The 22,845-nt window shown below is 34.1% G+C and overlaps 1 protein-coding gene across 7 annotated transcripts in view; it reads right to left on the reverse strand.

Annotated features, from left to right (window-relative positions):
- The window catches only part of EPHA5 (EPH receptor A5), a 349,515-nt gene that overhangs the window by 18,930 nt on the left and 307,740 nt on the right, over nt 1-22,845 (reverse strand). For all 7 annotated transcript variants that reach the window (XM_050792668.1, XM_050792666.1, XM_050792667.1 and 4 more), the window contains 3 exons: nt 14,435-14,496; nt 12,677-12,886; nt 9,081-9,230 (listed from right to left, as the gene is read on the reverse strand). In XM_050792668.1, the coding sequence (XP_050648625.1) occupies nt 9,081-9,230; nt 12,677-12,886; nt 14,435-14,496 (422 nt within the window). The remainder of the gene's footprint in view (nt 1-9,080; nt 9,231-12,676; nt 12,887-14,434; nt 14,497-22,845) is intronic.

The following is a 22,845-nucleotide window of genomic DNA, read 5'->3' on the forward strand; positions in this document are numbered from 1 at the left end:
GATGTTTAGTTTAAACACCTTAATAAGTTATTTGACCTGTGAAGTTATTTCTATAATTTATTTCTTAATCAGTGTTATTTTTGGGTAAATTTATATTTAGAAATATAATTCTCAACTTAGAACTGGGTCCAGGTAAATTAGGTCATCAAATGTAATTCTAAATTAATTGTTAGAATTTATTTTAAAAATAGATTTGGAACTATAACTTCACATTTTATATTTAGAAGTTTCCTTTTTTTATTATTTTTAATGTTTGTTTTTTACAGGTTTAGGGTGAAATAGATATCATTATTACTCTGGTAGGTTGCAAAATGATGGAAATCTACCAAAATTGACCACAGTGCAATTAGGTGTTCATTTTCCCATACAACTTAGAACATATAACCAAATGAGTTCTAATCTCGACGGACTTCCTCATTACTATTAGATTTGTTGATACAGGTGGCTGAGATGAACAAAGTAAAGACAATTAGAATTTTTACAGGCAAGCTGGCACCATTTCAGATGTGCTATATCTGAAATAGTATATTTCAGATGTGCTATATCTGAAATAGTATAATATACTATGCATTTTCTTGGCATTAACATGTAAATTGATAGTCTGAACACAATGCTGCCTCTCTTTCCAATTCCTAAAAACATAACTCATCCTCCTATATGGTATTATTCATCTGATAGCAGGGTGGCTCTCTGAGCTCCTTCTATCACACAAATGTCATTGGGTTTCCATTTTTAGGTGTATATACCTATTGTGGGCATGGTTGCTTTTCCTGCCCACAGATCCTCAGCCAGCAATAGGAGTTCTGAAAGGCTTTATTCACAAAAACAGAATCCCACATAGTATATCACCCAACCAGAGTATGCCTTTTGCAATAAAGAATGTATGAGAGTATCACAAATAATTAAGTCCTCACCTACTATCATGGATACGTTCTGGAAACTGACTTTCAGTGAAACAACGTATAATGAAACCAATTTTACTATAAGCTACTTGATATAAACATGAGTTAAGTTCCTAGGGCATATTTCTGGTTACAAAAACATAACTAAACTTCTAATAAAGACCCAAAACACCTCTAATATTAAACTTGGAAATAAATGTGAGCTATACATACATTTAAGAAAAAGTGACAAAAGCAAGTAAGATAATTACTTATTTGCTTATTCCAGTTTCGGGCCACAGGTGGCTAGAGCCTATCCCAGCAGCTCAGAGAACAAGGTGGGAACCAATCTTGACCCAGACACCATCTCTTTGCAGGACACACTCACACTCACACTCACACTCACACCCACACTCACTTGGATGGGGACCATGTAGACACACCAATTCACCTTCCATATCTTTGATTATGGAAGGAAACCCACACAGACATGGGGAGAACCTGCATGCTCCACACAGACAGTGGCCCTGGCTGTGTGTTGTTATATTTGTTTTTCTTATCAATATTATAACAAAGTGATGTTGAACAAAATGATGTTATTCCAGGTACTTTTGTACTTCATGAAGTGCTGATAAATTTGTAACAACTCACTCTCCCTGGGGGAGGACAAATTTGTAATATTTGTATCATGACATGGTGTAAACACTCTCTCCATGCCAATTGTAATCTACTAACATGGTCTCATCCAAGTAGAAATATTCTAAAAATATGCTACCTGGTACAAACTTGTTGGAGCACACCAGCACACATAGCTCATCATCCAGAGGCAACAAGACACAGCTTAAACACCAACATGGAGACAAGATTCTGAAAGTATGGGTGACATTCTTCAAGTTGCAGTGTATATATTGTCCGAGACTTCTATGTTGTGCTCCATTCCCAGTGACTCTTGCCAGAAAACACAACAAGGCTTTATCGAACTAATAGTTATGAATTACTCATGCAAAGAGATCAAAAGAGGAGTCACCATAATGGCAAGGATAATTGATATCGAGCATCAGGAAAAAGTTGGACTTCTTTCTCACAGTTGGGGCAGGGAGAAATATGTGTGAAACCCCCAAGAATGAGGAATTAGATCAGATCACCAGTTTAGCCACCATGACCTGCCAAGATCATAGTGAGGGGAATTCAGACTGGATACGGAAGAGGGGGAGGATAGGGACCAGGTGAGGTCCTACGATCAACTATAGCTACAAGCTGCAGTTCCTCTAGTAACCTGCCTCTTCTGAATTCTTTCCTAGGAGAAAGTGCCCACAGAACCATGAAACAGATGCTCTCTGAACCTGTGTGAAGTAGGTGTGTCATGGTAAGAGAATAGAGCATGGTGACCATTAACATTTGTCTCTAGGCTCTTCACCTGCAGAGATCGTAATTGGCCAACAACCCTAGCTGCTGTGTTCTAAAGCCCTTCATCACATGTACACTGCATAAAACTTACTTTATGCACGTTGCTTCCAGGCAATTATGGAGCATGGCAGGGATAATAAGACTCCTTTAAAACAGCATTTCTCCTCCATCGCTTGCACCCAATCATCCTTCCTTCATTCCATCTCTACTATACCTAGGGACATACCTGTGTCACTGTCTGACATCTCTCCCAGCTTCCCTTCATCCCTTCTCAATTTTTCTTAGAAACATTTTTCTTAATATCTAGTTGTTTCCTGTTGACATAGGCTTCTTGGAGGGCCTGGATTAGCCTATGGATTATGTCAGTCATAGCCATGCAGACTGTTTGTGATTATCTAAATTAATTCTTATTACAAATCTATGAGATAAAAATTATTATACACATTTCACAGATGAAACACCTCAGGTTTCAAATAATTAGAAGGTTTAAGAAATTGCTCATCTTTAACAGCTAAGAAGTGGGGGTGGCAGGATTCACAAATTAAGTATTTTTCTCATAGAAATCTGTGGTCTTTCAACTTGATGCTGAGTCACACCACTGAAATTAGAAATTATCATCACTACACTTCAACACACACCAAATAAAATAATTTGAGAGAGGTATGAATGTCACCCTATAGAATCATGTTTATTTGCATCATAAATAAATATACATATGACTGTCACCCTATAGAATCATATTTATTTGCACCATAAATAGATATATTATTACATATTATATATATTTACATTTATTTAAATTATTGTATGTATATGCTATATATCTCTCTCTCCAGAATTAAAATGAGCTGTTTTGGAAGATAGTGCATTCTTCATCACAGGAGATGTGAAAATGTAGGCTTGAAAACTGACTGAGTGGCAGGAAGATTAGGAAGATTATAGGGAGAATTCAAGCATTAGCTGTGTGTTTCCATGAATTAAGTTCTATCTAGGGCTTGAGTACCTATGTTGCTAGGCATTTATTTGAAATCTCACATATAGGAGCTGTTACTACGAGATATGAAGCTCCCTGCAAATGACTAGTGTTTACAAATATATTTCTGGAAGTAAACCCAGATGACATAGAAATAGTTTCAGATATATCAGTTTTATTCTAAGATTTATTTCCTGTTTTCAATAGTTATTAAAGATATATTGAGTATGTTTTTTCCTTAGTGCATCAATCTTAGATCAGTAGACTTCCAGAGATTAAAGACATCTTAGAAATCTTCTATTGAAGCCTATTATCTTAGAAATCTTCGATTGAAGTACTTTATAATCACTGAAACTGACCAAGAGTTGTAGAATCCAAGATGACTGGCTTTAAGTCCAAGATTTGTTGTTGTTGTTGTTGTCGTTGTTGTTGTTAAACAGCCAGTTACAGAAATTTTGAGCTGAAGAACTGATAATTTTTTATGTGTCACTTTTTCAAAAGTATAACAATTTTCATGAGGATACTAGTTACTAAAATAACTACTTCCATCCGAGGGCGGCATTATCCTTAAAAGATGAACATTCTTTGGTCAAAGACATTCATTTTAGATTATATAGCAATGAGGCTAAGGAGTTGAATAATTTACTTACTGTAAAATCTTAGCAATTTGCAGTATTTGGATAGGAACATATTCCTCATACCCCTTCTTTAGTTAATTACAACATACTGACTCTTTGTTTTAGCAAGAAATATGCCAATAATATACATATTCCTTGTATGTTTATGTATATTTCTTATACACATATCATTTATACTGCAGATATATGTATATCTGGCACATCAGAAAAGAAATAAAGAATAGAAGGAGGAAGAGAGGCATACCCAGCACAAAGCTAGTTGATCTTTTCTGGAGTCAAATAGTCTTTCTGCTTTACAAGTAAGATCTGGTCCAACAGAAGTAGCAATAAAACAACTGGATTAAAACTGGCCAGAAAAAGAAAGCATAGAACCTAACTTCCTAAAACCAAAAAGGACAAAAATACTTCTAATACAAGAAGATTGAAAAACAGATTAATTAAATTAGTTTTTAAAAATTGTGGAATCTATGTACTTAGTAGAATCTATACAGTCATATAGTCTGAAATAAATATAAGAGAAAGACCTTGTCACTAAAAATAAAAAATGCAACAAAATGAAATCTTTAGTTTTTATTTTAGCTTCTGAAAAATGTTGACATTTAAAGTATTTACTATCAATAAATAGGCTTCTACTGACTACATGATATTGTCTTAGCTTCCGAGCATGAATCAGAGTTCATGGTCTGGTATTTACCTAAAATCACCTTAGTCGTTCTAGTTTATTTTTATTATTGTTATTACAGGTTTTCTTCGTGATGGAAGAGGCAATCCTAAATCAAAAGAATCCTGCTGCATTTTGTCCTCCTGACACAGAGGAAGTTCTCCTCTGTGAGATTTAGATTATCCTGCATGTCTTGGTAATGTAACATTTTCATGGTGGCAAAGCCCTTTAAGAATCAGACAGCATCTAGAATGTGGAGATTATGGAACATATCATTTGAAATTGTCAAATCAGTACTTCTACTTTGTTTTTCGAGAATTTTTCTCCAAAAAAATATTTAGTGATCGTGATCATTAAATATAGTTGATTTGTCATGTTTCTTGGATACAAAATTTGGACAGAAATTAGAGAATAGGAAATTTAGTGCTGTATCTGAAAACTGAAATGCCACTGATGAACTGTCTGAGAAAGTAACAATGCATGCATTAGACATTGTATATAGACAGATATTTTAGAAAGATGTTTATTTGTATAATCATTTTCTGTAAACCTCATTTAAATCCTGAGAAAACCAAGTAGAAACCAAAATATTAGGGTTTTTTTTTCTTTCTTAAAACTTCCTGAAATGTTACATAAGCAATTTCTTGTATTTTTCTAAATAATTTGAAATAAAGTTATCTGAAAGAGTATCAAGACACTCAAATAGCTGAAATCAGGAAAAAAAAAAAAAAAAAGAAAGGCAAAAGGAAAAATAAAAATCACAAAGAAAACACTAAGAGAGTAAAAATAGATGATACTATAATGTTAAAGAAGAGATTAAGCATTAGATAAATTAACTTTTATTAACTTATCTATGCAACTTTATAGTGCCCACCCACAAAGAGTAGTGTCATTGACTCAGCACTTTGATTATGGGATTGGCCAGTGAGATTTTAGTAGACACGTTGCAGGCTGAGATGTAATTGGGCTCCTTCTTACCCTTCAACCATTTTTCAAATGAAATTAGGTTTGGGCTAGCTGCTGGTCTCAGGAGGAAAATAAGAGACTTGTGGAGGAGGGCCAAGGCATAATAATACAGACCCACTGGCCCCCAGGAACATAAGAAAGCCTAGTTAAGATCAGCACAGTTATGAACATTCACCTAGCACCAGTGTTTGCACCGGTGTATAATTGTGTCTGTGACAGATACAACTGTATTAGGCATAATTCCTGATAACGTGGATGATCTGCTGCACAACTGGGAAAGACTAATAATTCTGAGTGACAGGATCAGAATTCAAAATATCTCAAGTGTGAGCAGAAGTTAACCAGGCAAATAAGGGATGAATGTTTCCCTTGAGTGAAGTAGACACATGGCAGAAACCAGCATATCGAGGCTCGCTGCCAGGATGGATTAAAATACTTTCACAAAAATTAAAGGGAAGAATGGCATTGCAATGAGCTTTAGATAAGTTAGAAACGAAACCACGTAGTGTTCTGCAGGACATGTTAGCATTTGGCATTTATCTGAAGAATAGAAAGGAGTAAATGGATCTGGTCTTAGTCTAGACTAAGATCAAGATCAATCCAGAGTAATCATATATTGAACTGTATATTGAATTGAACATTTTATATTTTATATTAAATTAGAAAGCTGATGTAGGACTATTGGTTAGAAATGAAAGGGAGGTAGGGGACATTGATTCAACTGGAGACAGTGTGGTGCTTAGATACACAAATTTTTTAGAGCTAGATTGAAATTTCTGGTATCACTTTCATTATTTCTGTGATGATAAATAAGTCATTTAACATCTCCAAGCTTCAGTGTCTTAATTGTAAAACAGTAATAATAATAGCATCCCTCTGACACAAGATTGTTAAATATAAGTATTAATATATGTAATAGGGATTTAATGATATCGTTTTGCCATGGTCCTGTCCCTAAAATCATAAAGCTGAAGACAATATATACCATTTTCTCAGATTTAGAGAAATGGCAGTCAGTGCTTCCCTCCCCAAGCCAAGTAAGCAGTGCATAAAGAAAACAAACGTTAGCAATTTTAAGTGACTATAAGAAGGGGAGACTCATTGCCATCCGGTTTGCTTGCTGAGAAGCAGAAATCCATAACTCCAATTTGCTGTTTCGATCAAAGAAGAATGCTATGAAATCATTCATGGTAAAGCTGATGTGTGACCCTGGCTTTTCTTCTGCGGAAATTTGAAGAAGGCTGACTGGAGCAGCCTGCAATAGATGTCTGCAAAGAGAAGGCACTGCTAGTGCATCCAATAAGAATGTTTTTCTCCCAGTAACGTGGACACAGAGCCAGAACAGTAAGAGACTGTGAGGTGAGGAACAGACAGCAAGTGAAAAGAACTATGGAAAGTCGGAGGACATCCTCCTCCTCTAGGGACCTTGCAGACAAAAGAGCTTCATCAAGGGTCTTTGGAAGAACTCAGACAGATAACTCACTTGAGAACTGATGCCTGGGCAATTTGTCTCACAGGAGGCATCAATATCCTCACATTATAGTAGCAATCATGCCCCTGCTTTTATTTCTTTCTTTTTCTTTTTTCTAATTTGTGTTTCTTTCATTGAAAAAGTTAAACATTTTTTCATACATTTATTGGCCATCTGCATTCCATCCAATGAATCTTGCCAAATCTTATGCTTTGCCTATTGTTTCTATTTTTCTTAATGCTTTATTAAGTCTCATTGTATAAGTACACTACATTTTTGTTTATAATGCCGTATTGAAAATATTTTCTCAGTCTAAATTTGTATTTCTTACTTTTTGTTGTGCATTTTTCAACACAGAAATTTATAATTTTGTTAGTGAAAGCTATCCAACTCTTTTCTTAAATGGCTCAAGGATTTTTCCTGTTTTTAAAGAAAAACTAAATATAATCAAAATTTTTCTTCTATCATTTTATATTCTGATTTTGATATTTTGACATTTCAATATTCCAATATTTTATATATACATGGTGTGAAGTTGTGGTTTCATTTTCTTTTTTTTTATTATTATTATACTTTAAGTTCTAGGACTTCATGACTAAGACACTAAAAGCAATGGCAACAAAAGCCAAAATAGACAAATGGGATCTAATTAAACTAAAGAGCTTCTACACAGCAAAAGAAACTACCATCAGAGTGAACAGGCAACCTATAGAATGGGAGAAAATTTTTGCAATCTACCCATCTGACAAAGGGCTAATATCCAGAATCTACAAAGAACTCAAACAAATTTACAAGAAAAAAATCAACCCCATCAAAAAGTGGGCAAAGGATATGAACAGATGCTTCCCAAAAGAAGACATTTATCCCCTTCTTTTCTACCTCTCCACCCAGACCAATCCTGAAGAATCCTGATACAGACTTTGGCAGAGGAGGAGGGGCAAATATCTGACCATACTTGTTTCACACTATAGGTACCTATGGTTAGGCTAGGCCTCCAGTTGTGGAAAACACTTTGAAATGAATATGGGATTCACTTTTTGGTTGGATTAGAATTTTTGGGCTGGAAAGTCAGTGTTAACTACCGGCATTGTTGTTTCAACAAAATTCAGCTGGAGATCTATGTAGTATCTGTCTAACCAACCCTGAAGGCATGCGAGAGGGAGGTTTTATAGAGCATGGATGACAGAAATAATGGGAGAGAAAAAAGTGTTTCAAATAAGCACATTATTAAATTAAAACTATTCAATATACCAGCTTTACAAAGAAGTAATAAAATAGTTGGTAAAGCACTTAAGACAGTGTATGTCATACGGTAAAGGTTTAATAAATGTTAGCTACTTTTATAATTGTTGCTCCTCAAAAGAAAAAAATATGAAATTTCCATATGATCCAAAACAGAAAGGGCTGTATTGAATAGTAATGATGGAAAATTACAAAGGGAAAGATTAAAGAGCCATGTGTCAGGCATCACATAATAAACGTTGTGAATTTGAACAGAAGATTCTTTCATAGTTCCTTTAATTTTAGGATTCTATTATTGTAAGTATGAATTATTTTTCCATTGTAGGGAAAATCTGGTTTTTCTTTCAAGTTAAATAAACAATACAACTCTTCTTACATTTTTTTTTTAATTTAAAGAAATGTAGACTACTCCTTTTTATCCTCTAAGAGCATCCACTATTAAATCAATATCATTCATCCTTTTGGCTTGGAGTATTAGCTGCCTTTATCAAATGCAAATCATAAAAACTTGCCTGTCAGTATTCATTCTTTGATGGCTCTTTCTTTATCTTTGAAAATGATACTGACATGAATTGAGTGAAACATCACTACAGTACAGCTAAAACTGACTGGCAAGGGACTGAGTTTTTATGTAACTGTAACTTACTTTCCCTTGTACTAACTCATTTTGAGCTCCTGCATAAAGGATATTTCAACGACACAAAACAGATCAGAGAGTAAGCAAAGTATTTCATTTTCTTAAGCAACTGTCACTTTCAGAAATGAAAAACATTGTAAGTGTCTTGACTCAGAGAACAAAGCATTTCATTGTCAAGTTGAGAAAGAGTAGTTCCATACTCACATCTTGATTGGTCATCTCCCAGTAGGGTCTCTCTCCATAAGACACAACTTCCCACATTACTATTCCATAACTCCAGACATCACTGGCAGAAGTAAACTTTCGGAAAGCTATTGCTTCTGGGGCAGTCCATCTGATTGGAATTTTTCCTCCCTAAAATTGAAAACGATTTTAAAAACTTCCTACATACTTCAAATGTATCTAGGGACAGTGTTGCCTCACTGAAAAGATCTAGACAGAGATGTAGCATTTTTAAGCGAATCTGTTTGACAGCACACAGTCTCTTTTCACATCTCTCAGCCCACACGCAGTTGTAGACTAACTACTAATTGGCTGTCTGGAAGGTTTCTAGTTTAAATTCTGTGTGACTACTGAATTACGTACAGAAACCACATCTCAATTACAGTCCTCAGTATGGCAGCTCTAAGTAAGGGAAAGGAGGCAGGCAAACAAACCAATAAGGTATACTCTCATGACTTCCTAACAGAGAGTAAAGGACTCAAATTCCCTGGGTGCTTTGTTTCTTTAATACAGAAATTGTAAGTGGAAATTGTAAGTGTGACCCTGAGCTGTTTAAGTTTAAGACAAGCATTCACTGGAGATATGTTTTTGACAGGGTCTCGCTCTGTCTCCTAGGCTCTGTTCCTAGGCTCTGTCTTCATACAGTTAATAAGACCCAAGCAGTTAATAAGACAAGCATGAACACTGGAGATATTTTGTTTTTGAGACAGGGTCTCGCTCTGTCTCCTACTCACTGCAAACCCCACCTCCCAGATTCAAGTGATTCTCATACCTCAGCATCCTGAGTAGCTGGGACTACAGGCATACGCTATCATGCCTGGCTAATTTTTGTATTTTTAATAGATACAGGGTTTCGCCATGTTGGCTAGGCTACTCTCGAACTCCTGACCTCGAGCGATTCACCCACCTCAGTCTCCCAAAGTGCTGGGATTACAGGCATGAGCTAGTGGGCCCAGCCTAACATTGGATATATTGAAACAAAGTTACACGTTCCCTTGATGTTGTGTTATTTCTCTTAGACTTGCTTTTCTCTTTTTCTTTGTGGTCTTATTTTTGTTTTTCTTTGGTTCAACTGTTTAAGAGGAGGGTGCCTTGTTTGACTCAACCAAATTAAAAATTATTGAAATTGGATTGGGGGAAAATCTTACCACATTATCAAGTTTTTTTATTTTTTTATTTTTTATTTTTTTGCATAAAAATTGATTTGGTAGACTTACGCTTAGTTCATACAATAACCACTTTTATATCATGCCTCTTTCAGGGTGAAATTATTATTTTCTTAACTTTTTTTTTTTTTTTGAAACAGAGTCTCATTCTGTCACCCAGGCTGGAGTGCTATGGCATGATCTCAGCTCGCTGCAAGCTCTGCCTCCCGGATTCATGCCATTCTCCTGCCTCAGCCTCCCAAGTAGCTGGGACTACAGGTGCCTGCCATCACGCCCGGATAATTTTTTATTTTTTATTTATTTTTTTGTATTTTTCGTAGAGACGGAGTTTCACCATGTTAGCCAGGATTGTCTCGATCTCCTGACCTCGTGATCCGCCCACCTGAGCCTCCCAAAGTGCTGGGATTACAGGCCTGAGTCACCGTGCCCGACCCCATACATTTCATCTACCATCAAATATGTAATGAAAGAGAAATAGGTGAAATTTTTCAATATTTTATTGTAAAAAGACTAACATATGCCTTCCCATTTTGCAGGAAGGGAAAGATTTAATTTATACTGCAAAGGAAAAAAATAGGGCTTAAATTGATGTTTATGAACCAAAGTTTCAATATATATATATAAGGAAATAACAGTTTGGGATCATACTAAAAATTATTTTGGGAATTGAAGTTAGGTTTGAATTATTTGCTCTTTAGATATATGGTAACATCTTTTTGAGAAGACTTACCTGAAACTTATTCTTATTCATTAAATATTCATAAGCAAGATAGCATTATGAGTCCTAGCTATGCAGAGATATTCTATAATGTCTTATTAATATTCTTTTATAATTGTCATTTGTTGATTATATTAAACCTTAGCCCATACTTTTTCTCCTGGTCCTCTGATCATCCTTGGTGTCATCAATAAATCTGAAGTTCCTTATCTTCTCATCTCTCGGTATATAGATTTTCCACAGGTTGCCACTATACCCCATTTCAGAGGAATAAGCCTTGAAGGTTTCAGGTTATCCATCTCTCACTTTACTCTTTAGCATAACACACTAACACAAATCTTGAAAAATCTACTTTTTGCACTTAACTAAGACAACAACCAATCCCACTGGCAATGGATATTTGTATAACCTCAATCTTGCTCCGGCCAAATTTATTAAAGGTAACTCTATTCCCAAGAGAATTCTTAATCAAGGTTTCATGTAATACAAATAATGACAATGATAGGTCTGGAAGAGGAAAGATATCCCCCCAAATACTTTATTGATTAAGCTGACCACTGGAAGTCTTTGTTTGCTTTGACAAGTTACTTTTGCCCTTCAGCAAAGTACAAATCCCCATGAATCACAAAGCAAAAAGGTTTTTATAAAACCCTTATAATCTGAAAAGAACTTATTGTTAGACTACCAGTGGATGTAATTTTTAAAAGTTGAATTAAATAAGAAAACATGTATATTACTTTGAGAATGAGATATATCAAATTGTATAGAGAAAAGGAAATAATGACAAATCTCTATCTTCACAAGGGTCTTAGACATTGAGGATAACCAACTTGAAGACACTGAACATATTTATAATTAAGCAAATACTGTTTATCATAAGGAATTCAAAATCAAGAAGTATGACATTATAGATCACCCATAAGATTCTGTTGTAGCAATATCCACAGTTTTTCACAGAAAAAAAAAAAAAGGCAATTATATACCATATCAATACAGCAAGCAATTACTTTGATAGAAAAGAGGGTTGACTTACATGAAATGTGACAATATGAGTTAGTGATCAATTTTCCATAGTGTAGACTTAACAGTTTTTAACTAGGTATTACAATACCTCCAGGAAATCAAAACTTTTTGAAAGAATAGCTCTTTTTTCACCACAATGTAAATCCTTAAAAGGTGGGAACTAGATATTTCTGTATTGATTTTACAAGTAAAGACAGTATAATGCAGAGAGCTTACAATACGCAATAATATTATACATGTTTACATATTCATATATACGTGTGTATACAGACATACACGCACTATATATGTAAAACCTTTAATGTAGGAGATTCTGTGTTTAACTCTTTACTTTTAAATTTAAGATGATTATTCTTGCATACTGTATCCATTTTGAAGTAAAATTTTTTGTTTTTAGTATCTTCAGAAAAAAATGAATTATTGAGACTCAGATATTCTAAAGTTAACATTTAAATCGGCTGATACATAAAAGGAAGAATTTTTTGACTTTTGATTTTCTCTCTCCCTCTCCCTATCTCTCTCTCTCTCTCTCTCTCTCTCTCTCTCTCTCTCTCTGTCTCTCTCTCTCTCTCTCTGTTGCAGGAATGCTCTTTTAGATATTTCTTTTAGAATCTTTAAAAATTAAATGGCTCTGGTCTACTGTTTCAGAAATGTACTCTATTAGATCTTACCCTCGTGGTGTAGGCTGCCTCGGGATCATCTTCCAGTACCCGGGAAAGTCCAAAGTCAGACACTTTGCACACAAGGTTACTGTTGATTAAGATGTTTCTAGCAGCAAGGTCTCTATGCACATAACCCATGTCAGAAAGGTACTTCATTCCTGCAGCAATACCTCTCAGCATGCCAACAAGCTGAATCACAGTGAACTGCCCATCGTTTTTCTGTAAAGACAATGTAGAAATATTAGTTTAGCAACACCAATCACTTGGGGAAAATATGAGAGGTCTGTATTCAATCCCCCAAATTGATAATATCAATCACTAAAATTCATATGTGATTTCTATCTGAAGGAGAGTGGAAAATGGTAGGAAGTATATGCTTAACTTGGTAATGTTTATTTTTCCTCTGCTTGGATAAAGCAGATAAAGGTTTTGAAAACCCTGGCCAAAAATCTTTTTTTTTTTAATTACAAATTTTATTTTATTTTATTTTATTTTTATTTTTTAATTTTTTATTATTATTGTACTTTAAGTTCTAGGGTACATGTGCATAACGTGCAGGTTTGTTACGTATGTATACTTATGTAGTTGCCTTTTTCTGCTCATAACTCCTTTATTCTCAGTCATCAGAAGGGTTTGTTCACACTCCAACCTAGTATCTAGCTTGGGTCAACACTGTACTGTTTTGAGGTGACTTAAAAGAAGCTAGCTGGATAGACATATTAAGGTAAAGAATAAATGGACAGAGGAAATAAGGGAGTTTCTGCAACAGCAGATGGGAGACAGGTGACTGAGCAGTGATCAGGGCAATATTAGCAATTTTTGGAAGTTTGTCATCTTTGTCAAGGGCACTTAAATTATTTCAGTTATATAAACTCATAAGGCTCAACGGATGGCTATTTTAAAATAAAGGAATGATGTGACTCTAAGAGAACGGAGTACTTAAAGGTATGGTTAGAAAATTTGATAAAATAATTTGGCAGGGTCTGCCAATTGGAAGAAAAATTTGGCTTTTCAGTGGACCATTATCAAATTCATGGCATAGGTTCCTCTTACAATTGCTATCAATGCCATTGTGCTATCACTTTTTCCTACCAATGGCAATGAGCACTATATTAATATTACAAACTGCCAACCTATATGTTTAATCAGGCCTGCAAATATGTTACATTGTCTAACACAAGCTATTTACTAATAAAGTGGGTTGCCGATATTTAAAATGTAGAGATTTGTACACAAAAGAGAAAACCCTCCCCTGAAACGCTGGTGATCTGATAATATTAGCTATTGTCAATTACTATATGACCTCTGCTGGTGCAAGTAGTGACTGGTCTTTAGGTAGATTAGGAGCACTTATAGGCTCCAACTTGACCCCTTTATTAATGACTTGCCTGGACTATTTACACGGTTTCTCACTCTACCTGATAAACTATGAGAAAATCGAACACTTGTAACACCTTATTTTTTCCTTTTTTCCCTTTTTACATTTTTTTTTAAAATTTTTCTTTTCCTCCCTTATTACCTTTCACTTCACTGCATTTTTTTTTTCGCAAATTAAAACGTACTTAATTAACACTTTAGGGGCATATAATTTGGATTTGTGTGAGTTTTCTGAAACAAACCAATGTTAATTTTGAAGTATAATTATTGTGGCTCCATATATTTCTATTCTATTAAAAACTTAAGCTTTAAAGTGGCCCAATTTCAACTTGAACATCACAGCCAATATATAAATAACACCTTGAATAACTAAATTATTCCAAATCCTACCTTTAAAAATGTATCTAAAGAGCCATTCTCCATATACTCTGTCACTATCATCACTGGTTTACCTGAAAAGAAAACAGAGTGATATAACCTGCTGCGCTTCGATTTTGCATTCTCATCTGGCAAAAGCTTACCCAGATGTTTTTATAAGTGTCCAAATTTTGTATATATATACATATATAATGTATATATATATAATGTGTGTGTGTGTGTGTGTGTGTATATATATTCATTTAAAATGTCTTCTTTAAGAAATAAGCTAATTCCTGATATGATGATATCTTAGTTCTATGGGTGAGTCAGTGAGAAAAATGTATCATGAAGTTAATAACAGATTGACATTTAAGATTCACACACACACACACACACACACACACACACACACACACAGCCTTGCCAATATCATCACTAATTTATGTAGGAAATGTGTTTAAGAATAATTCTATGAGTTTTAGGATAAACTTTATTTTAATAGAAGTAATGATATAATGCATCCAATAATATTCAGTGAAACACTTGGAACATATTCATCTTTCTAACTCTCACAATTCTAAATAAAAACTCCATCCTGTCTAACTGCCCTGTTTATGATCCCTTTAATGTATATTGCATTTTCCTTCCTTTACCCCTATGTTTCTGTAACTCTTTTCCTTAGGGCTACCTGCCCTTCCTTTCTCTGCCACACACTTAAAATCTTGATTAACCCCACTTTTCATTTTTTAAAGCCCCATTCTAATTGTTATGTGAAAGATTTCCTTAGCAATCATTAATTATGATGAAAAGTGTTCTTCTCCTTTCGTATCTGACATTGGCACGTAGCCTAGAGGTTAGTTGGACAGACTCTAGAGCCATACTTCTGGGATTTTCATCACAGAGCAGTCACTCACTATTATGTGCTCCCAGGCAAGTCAATTCTTATCTCAGTGCCTCAGTTTTCTCATCTATAAAATAAAGATAGCAATGGCATCTACCTCATAGGGTTGTTGTGAGTATCCACTAAGTCACATGGTTATCCAAGGCACTTAAAATAGTTCCTATTACTCAGAATTTGCTATGCAAGGATTTAACATTTTAAAAATAAATTTTATCAACGTCGTATCTGTGTGTTAGCTTCCTTGCTAGATGTAAGTCGACCAAGAGAATAGATCACCTTATTCCATATAAAATTATGACATTTCATACATAGTATGTCTGTAATACAAGATGAAAATTGCAAGGTAAAAAATTCTCGCTATACAAGAAAATATCTAGAAAACAGTTGCTAGTTTTATCACTCCACATTTTCACTATATTTTAAGACATGCCCCTTCACTCATTAATAGAAACACATGACATAAAACTTGTTTTAATTTAAAATATTTTGAATTAAGAAAAAGGAGACCTATGACAATAAAATTACCATATATGTCCATTAATTAACTTTTTAATTTATGAAGAGAAATAAATACTATATAATTGTGAAATGCATTATAATTAATTTAATGGCATTCTTCAGAAGAGCGTCTGTATTTTACTGGATAGTTGATTGACTCAGGTCATAGAATGACAACTTGCGTATTTACACACATCATATTATCCAGAAGTACAAATACAGATGTAGAATATGTGACTATTACATATGAAAAGGAAATAAGTGGGAAGAAAAAAGATGTTTTTATTCCCAGATCACTTAAAACTCACTGTTTATAATAATAATGTAGGAAAAGTGAGTCTAATTCTCACTTAACTATCTTCTCATAAAATATCCAGAGACAATATTTCTTTAAATGGAATGCGATAAGTGTATTGAAAACACAACCACATTTCCTCATCCTCTAAAGTTTATAAAAGTTGTAAAAAATATTTGTCTAAAATATTTTATTTGACACAGGTTTGTAGACGCCTATGTTAGGTGAGAGATCACATATGCAGAGAGAGTGCATTTTGGATGTAATTTAATCTGCACCTTGAAGAGTGAAGGACTCACTGGTGTAATAAAAGGTGACCAGAGTTCCAGGAAGAGAGGTGGCACATGTCTATGCATATTGCCGAGAAAGATCCCATCAAGTTCAAATATAGTCAGAGCTTGGAATTTTTTCTTTTCTTAAATCATAAAGTCACAGGAGATGAGGTGACAAATACCAACCTTAAAACTAGATAGAAATGAAATTTCTTAGTAGAAACATAATTCTTTAGATTGTATTTGTAAATGGCTCGAGAACACAATAGGAAAAAATTGATAATGAAATTTTTATCATTCGTATAATTGTAATCTACACTCATGAATAGAAAATGCTTACAACTTAAACTTTATTTTAATTATATTGTCAGACTCTTTCTGAAGGACCTCAGGCAAATTCTAAAATAGACACAATTCTGCTTTGGACTCTTTTTGTCCCATTCTCACATCTCAGAGTCCATTTCAACCTTTTATATTCATCTGAAGTCCTTTTCTTTCAAGGAAACAAAAGTAATATACCTCTCCCAGGAGTGATAGCCCCACTGTTTGAGCAGGGGTACCTATATGTCAGAATTTATACCAGCGATAATGCTGAAATATCCTGGATCACCCTGTGATATCAGGCATTATCCCATCATTTGCCCAGTTTCAGGAATTTGAAAGTACTCAGCGAAGAAACTGTTACTCATATAAAGGGGACACATGGGAATCTCCAGCATCAGTTGTTATCCACAGTATAGAAAGATTTCAATCAATTTACAATGAATAGAGCCACAACAGCATGTACCTGACGAAGATCAGCCCTAATCTAACTAAAAGGAGGCCTAGATTTTCTGGAATCAGCCTGTAATTCCAGAAATCCCCCCTGTGTGCCTCTTTTACTTGGATTCTGCCTGATCTCACCCCTCATTTACAGAAATCTATTGAGAGGGTTATCACATTATAATGAATGGAAAGACCTGAATTCCAGTAGACATCTAGAGAATATAGTCTCAGCTTTTCCTGCATGGCACCTCTCAGCTCATATCACACGAACAGACGCTGTGCTCCACTAATCTATATTATCATTATCTACTTTACCCCATGTCCTTTATGTTTGCAGGGCTTTTCCTGTATTTCTACTTACAGCACTTTCAGTTTCTTTCTTCTTTCCTTTCTAGAATTTCTTCTTTCTGCCTATCTTTTTATATTTTAGGCTTTATTTTTAGAGTTGTGGGTCAGTGGTAAATACGATCACTGCTCACCCAAGATCTAGAAAGTATAATTTGGATGGAATGCTCATAAAAAATGATCTCTTTCTTGGGAAAATCTTCATCTTAAATTCAAACCAAATTCATTGAACTTAGAAGACAGAATTTATACTCTAAAGAGAATGCACTGATCAGACAACGTGTTCGCACTGTATAATATACATTTGGGGGAGAAAAAGAGAGATGGGCACCTGGTATTCATCTTATAAGATTTTTCAGCTAGTGTCACCTAATTTTAAAAGGCAGATTAATTATTTATGACAGTGTAGGTTGTGATGTGAAAAACAAAAACATTATTTGAGAAAGATGATAAGGACCTAAAACACCTCTTATATTTCACATGATGGGGGAAAAGCAATTAAAATGAATGTTTGCAAACAAGTATGATCTTCTTTTGTTGACAGGAATAAGACACTTCAGGACCCATTCGATTATTTTTCATGCTTGAGTCATTTTAATGGTAATTATATTTAATTTGGCTTATGTTTTGTCTCAGTTCCTGCTAGCCTGCAAAAATGACATAGCAATAATTAACATGGCTTACTCTAACCCTTGTAAATTCAATAAAAGTGTATAAATCATTTTCCATTATCCAGCTTGAAGTACAGACAAAGAGTAGATCTGCCAATAATTTTGAAAGCATGTTATCAAAAATCCATATAAAAAGAGCTCATAAAGCATGTCAAAACATGATTTTAATCACAGAGGAGAGTTTTTATATTACTTTCTATTATTTACTGAAGGCCCAGCCCAGGGAGAGTACATGAAGTAACAGAAATACATTACTTGAGAAATTTACCTTTATTATTGATAACTATAAAAGAGCTCAAATTTATTGAGCATCTACTCTTTATAAGGCAATGTTATTGATATTAAAATTCTATAACTGTGATATTATAATAGACTTTTTCAGTGAAGGCAAGTAAGGCTCAGAAAGGTTCAATATATTACTTGGGTTGCCTAGAGCAAGTTATATAAGGAGTAAAGTTGAGAATCAAATTTATATCTATCTGAATATTGAGGCTGTTTTCCTTTCTCCCATACTGTGATGTCTGCCAATTCAAAATATTTACTTTGATTTCATTTTAAAAACTGACAAATATTCATTTTTTGTGTGTTAATACAAACTTGGGAATCACCAATACGCCATAACTAATTATTCAACCATTGATGGCAGATCTAATTCAGGAATTCACCTTCAATAAATATTCTATCTTTATATATGCTCATTATCCACATATGATCCAAGCAGTGTATTGTGAACAATCTTGGATTACATTCTCAAGAGACACTTAAAGTAGTTAAACCCACAGAAGCAGAAAGTAGAAAGGCAGTTTCCAGGAGCTGTGGGGACAGGGAAGTGGAGGGTTGCTGTTCAATGTGTACAAAATTACAATATGCAAGATGAAAAAGTACTAAAGATCTGCTGTACAACTGTGTGTGTAAGGGTAATAATACTGTATTGTGCACTTGAAAAAATTTAAGGGTGTATAGCTCAAGGTGTGTGTGTATGTTTTTTCTACAATTACAAAAAAAAATTAAGTTTTTGTTTGTTTGTTTTGTTTTTGCTTATTATGTGACTTTTTGGTGCTAACGTCCATCACAAATCTCCAAAAGAGAAGAGAATATACCTTTCCTGATAATACAATCCTTTGCCATTAGATATCTCAAAGTTAGTTGAAAAAAATTGGGGAATGTTGATCTAGTCCTTGTTTCTCAGAGTATGGCATCTGACAAGCATCATAGACATGGCCTGGGAACTTAATTAGAAATGTAAAATGCCATTCCCCAATCAGATCTATTGAAACAGATTCTGCAATTTAGCAATATCCCCAGAGGCACATTACATTTTTTGAAACACTAAACTAGGCCACATCATAAGAGTTGCTGCTAAATATAGGCTTATTATTTTATTTGCATTCATACCATCTTCCTTTCCAAAACCATTAGCTCATCAATAAACACATGATACCACTTAGGGCTATCAGTGAGCATTTCATTTAGAAGCCTCATAATTCACTGGAAAATTATTGTCACTGCATTTCTCTTAGAAATATATTTTAAGATTTGTAAATGATTGAAGGTAAGCCTCTGCTTATACTTATATACCTATAGTATGATTTCATTATGCCATCTTATTTGCATTGTTTTTTATTTAGTATACTTATGCTTGCAGCTGTTTCAAATTTCTTTTATTCTTACCCCAAAGGAAACTTGGGATAACACAAATATGGTGAATCAATTATTAATTGATAATGGTCAACCAGAAAATAAGATCTTGTACTTGGGGTAGGAATACATAATGCTTATTAAAAGTGGAAAAAAACAAAACAACAAAAATAAAAACAAACTATGAGTAGAACTTAGAAATGTACTCAGATATTTTAATTTTATTATGGTTCTTATTTGCTGGCTAACGTGTTGGGACAAGTCCTTTGTAAAATTATATAATTTCAGATTGGGAAAATAAGACAAAATCAAAAGTTTGAATACCTCACCTGAGACAGGGGCATGGAAATGCAAAATGTCTCTATGGGTAGAAATTCCAAGCTTTATGAAATATCCTCTTTATTTCAGATTGTTTACATTGATGTAAACTTTCTCAATAGATGTTCATTTCTCAAATTGAAAACAAACTAGTATTGTTCTTACATTCGTGAAAGTGATTAATACAGTAATTAATTATGGAATCAGAAATTATAGGCTTTTCAGAAGAGATGGAGAATCTAAAAATGATCAAATCTGACAACTTGGTTGTATTAATCATGAAAATAACTTTAAAACACAGTTTCATTTATTAACAGTCAATCTGCAAGTCAGTAAATTTCTTTCTATAAACCTGTATGTTTTTCAGATGATTGAGATTTAGATTCTTTAAGAGACAGCACTTGTAAATATCTCATTTTTAGTATATGTGTATTTACTAAACACCTGTATCTGCCTTAACAAAGAAAAGCAAGTACCAAATTAATGAGCTTGGTTCTGTTTCTAATTCAGTTTTAAAGTTGTTTATTTATATCATTGTTTATAACTGGTTCATATAATTTTATTTCCTCTTGTGAAGTGGAAGACATAAAATTAAAGTTCACTCATACTTCAGACATTTTTCTTTTTACTTATTGGGACTAAAGTTAAATCCAACTTTATGCACAACATCTGTAATTGTATGCTAATAGTTATCTCAAAGTTAACATGTCCACAACTGAACTACTGATTACCAAGCATAATCTTGTTCCTCCCAAACTTGTCCCCATAAATTGCGACTCCTTTTTTTGAGGTACTCAGGACAAATAATTTATATTTATCATTGACTCTTCTCTTTTTCTCACACTTCACATCAAATTCACAAGAAGGTTTACTGTGATTGCCATCAAAATATCTACAAAATCCAACCACTACCCTCCACCATGTTAGGTCATTTCACTGACCTAATCCATAATGATCTGTGAACAATGTAAATTAGCTTCCAGTGCCTCCTTGCTTCTACACTGGGTCCTACCACCTCTTCTTAATCCAGTAGGGTCCTGTTAATGTGTAAATCAAATTCTATGCCATGTTAGCTCTACAGCTTCAAAGTTCAGATTAAGAGATGGTCTTTGCAGGCAGCAAAGAGTTTTTACATTGTTTATTCTCCTACTACATCGTTAATTTAAATTCTTACCAAAGACTCCTCTCAATCATTCCACTGCAGCAACAATGGCCTTCTTGCTGTTTCTTGAACCTTCCAGGCAAGTTTCCTTAGAGCATTGCTGGTCCCTCTTCCTGTAACAGTCTACCTCCAAACGTCTGTAAGGCCCCAAATTTTAATTTGTTCAAGCCTTATCTAAGTAAAATAGAAAGCACCCACTCTCAACAGAAGCAACCCCCAATCTTCTTTCCCAGCTTGATTTTCTCCATTTAACATGATTATCTTAAGTTATTTGTTCATTTAATTTCTGTCTCCATCGCCCAAAGGTAAACCCTATAAAGGCAGAAATTCAGTTGGTTTAATCTCTGCTATAGCCCCACTGATTAGTAAGAATAGATCTATATTAGGTGATCAACTAGTTTTTTTGAATAAATAAATGTTTCTTGTCAAGTATGTACAGAATGATGAAATATGAGATTGGTTATATCCACTGTTTAAGAGTTTGGATTTTGGAATCAGAGAGAACTGTTTTAAAATCTGCCATTATTCCCACACTAGTTTTATGATATTGGATAAGGTATTTAACTTTTTTAATGCTAATTTTTCCCCTCTGTAAAATGAAAACAAATACTAATGTCTATAGCATAGCATATTGTGCAGATTAAAAGAGATAACATATAAAGAAAACTAAGCTTAGTAAATTCTTAATGCAATGTTAACAATAATTAATAGTGGTGTATGCAAGACTGATTTTCAGACAATTTCCTTTCTATTAATTTTATTATTATTTTTCATAAAAGCCCATGGTTTTATATAATAAAGTTTTAAAATTTAAAACATAAACCATATCATTCTAACTAGCCTATGATCTTTACATAGCCACAATTTATTCATTCACTATTTTAATTTCCTCCTTTTTTTTTTAATTACCTAATGTGTCTGGCCCTTGGCTAGACACAAAGGGGGTGATAAACCTATGCTGGTTTCAATGAGTTCATTGCATAAGAAGGGTGATAAAACATTTGCAGATTTAATTATGAAAAAGCATATAGCATGACAGAGTATATAGAAATGCCACTGGTATTTAGACAATTACTTCTGACTGATAATTCATTCATTCAACACATATATAAAGTGCTACACATGTTGGGCTTGGATCTAGGAACACACAAGTGAGCAAAACAAAAATCTTTGCCCTTCAAAGTTCATATTTTGAAACTTGTACTCTAATGTAGAACTGGGAAGTTTTCCTTTACTCAGCTATTCAACATAATTGAAGGCCACTTTATGCCAGGCAGGCACTCAAGATTGAAGGAAAAATGAAGATAAATGACACTGATCTCATAGAGGTCACATTTGAATTAAACTTGAAAGTAAAGAAGAGAGAAGAGAGGACATTTTAGGCCTCACTGAAGTATCTCAAGGGGGCAGAGCAAGAATAAGGTACAGTTTTCCAGAAAGAAAATAGTGAACTATGGAAATATGTATCAGATTAAGTATGAAAGTCTATGCATTTTGGTTGATTTGTTTGCTTGACTGCTGATGAAGCATGACAGGAAAGCAGTGATTTGAGGGCAATGTGTATGGAGTGGACTAA

Source organism: Macaca thibetana, chromosome 5 (assembly GCF_024542745.1).
Source record: "Macaca thibetana thibetana isolate TM-01 chromosome 5, ASM2454274v1, whole genome shotgun sequence".
NCBI classification, from domain to species: domain Eukaryota; kingdom Metazoa; phylum Chordata; class Mammalia; order Primates; family Cercopithecidae; genus Macaca; species Macaca thibetana.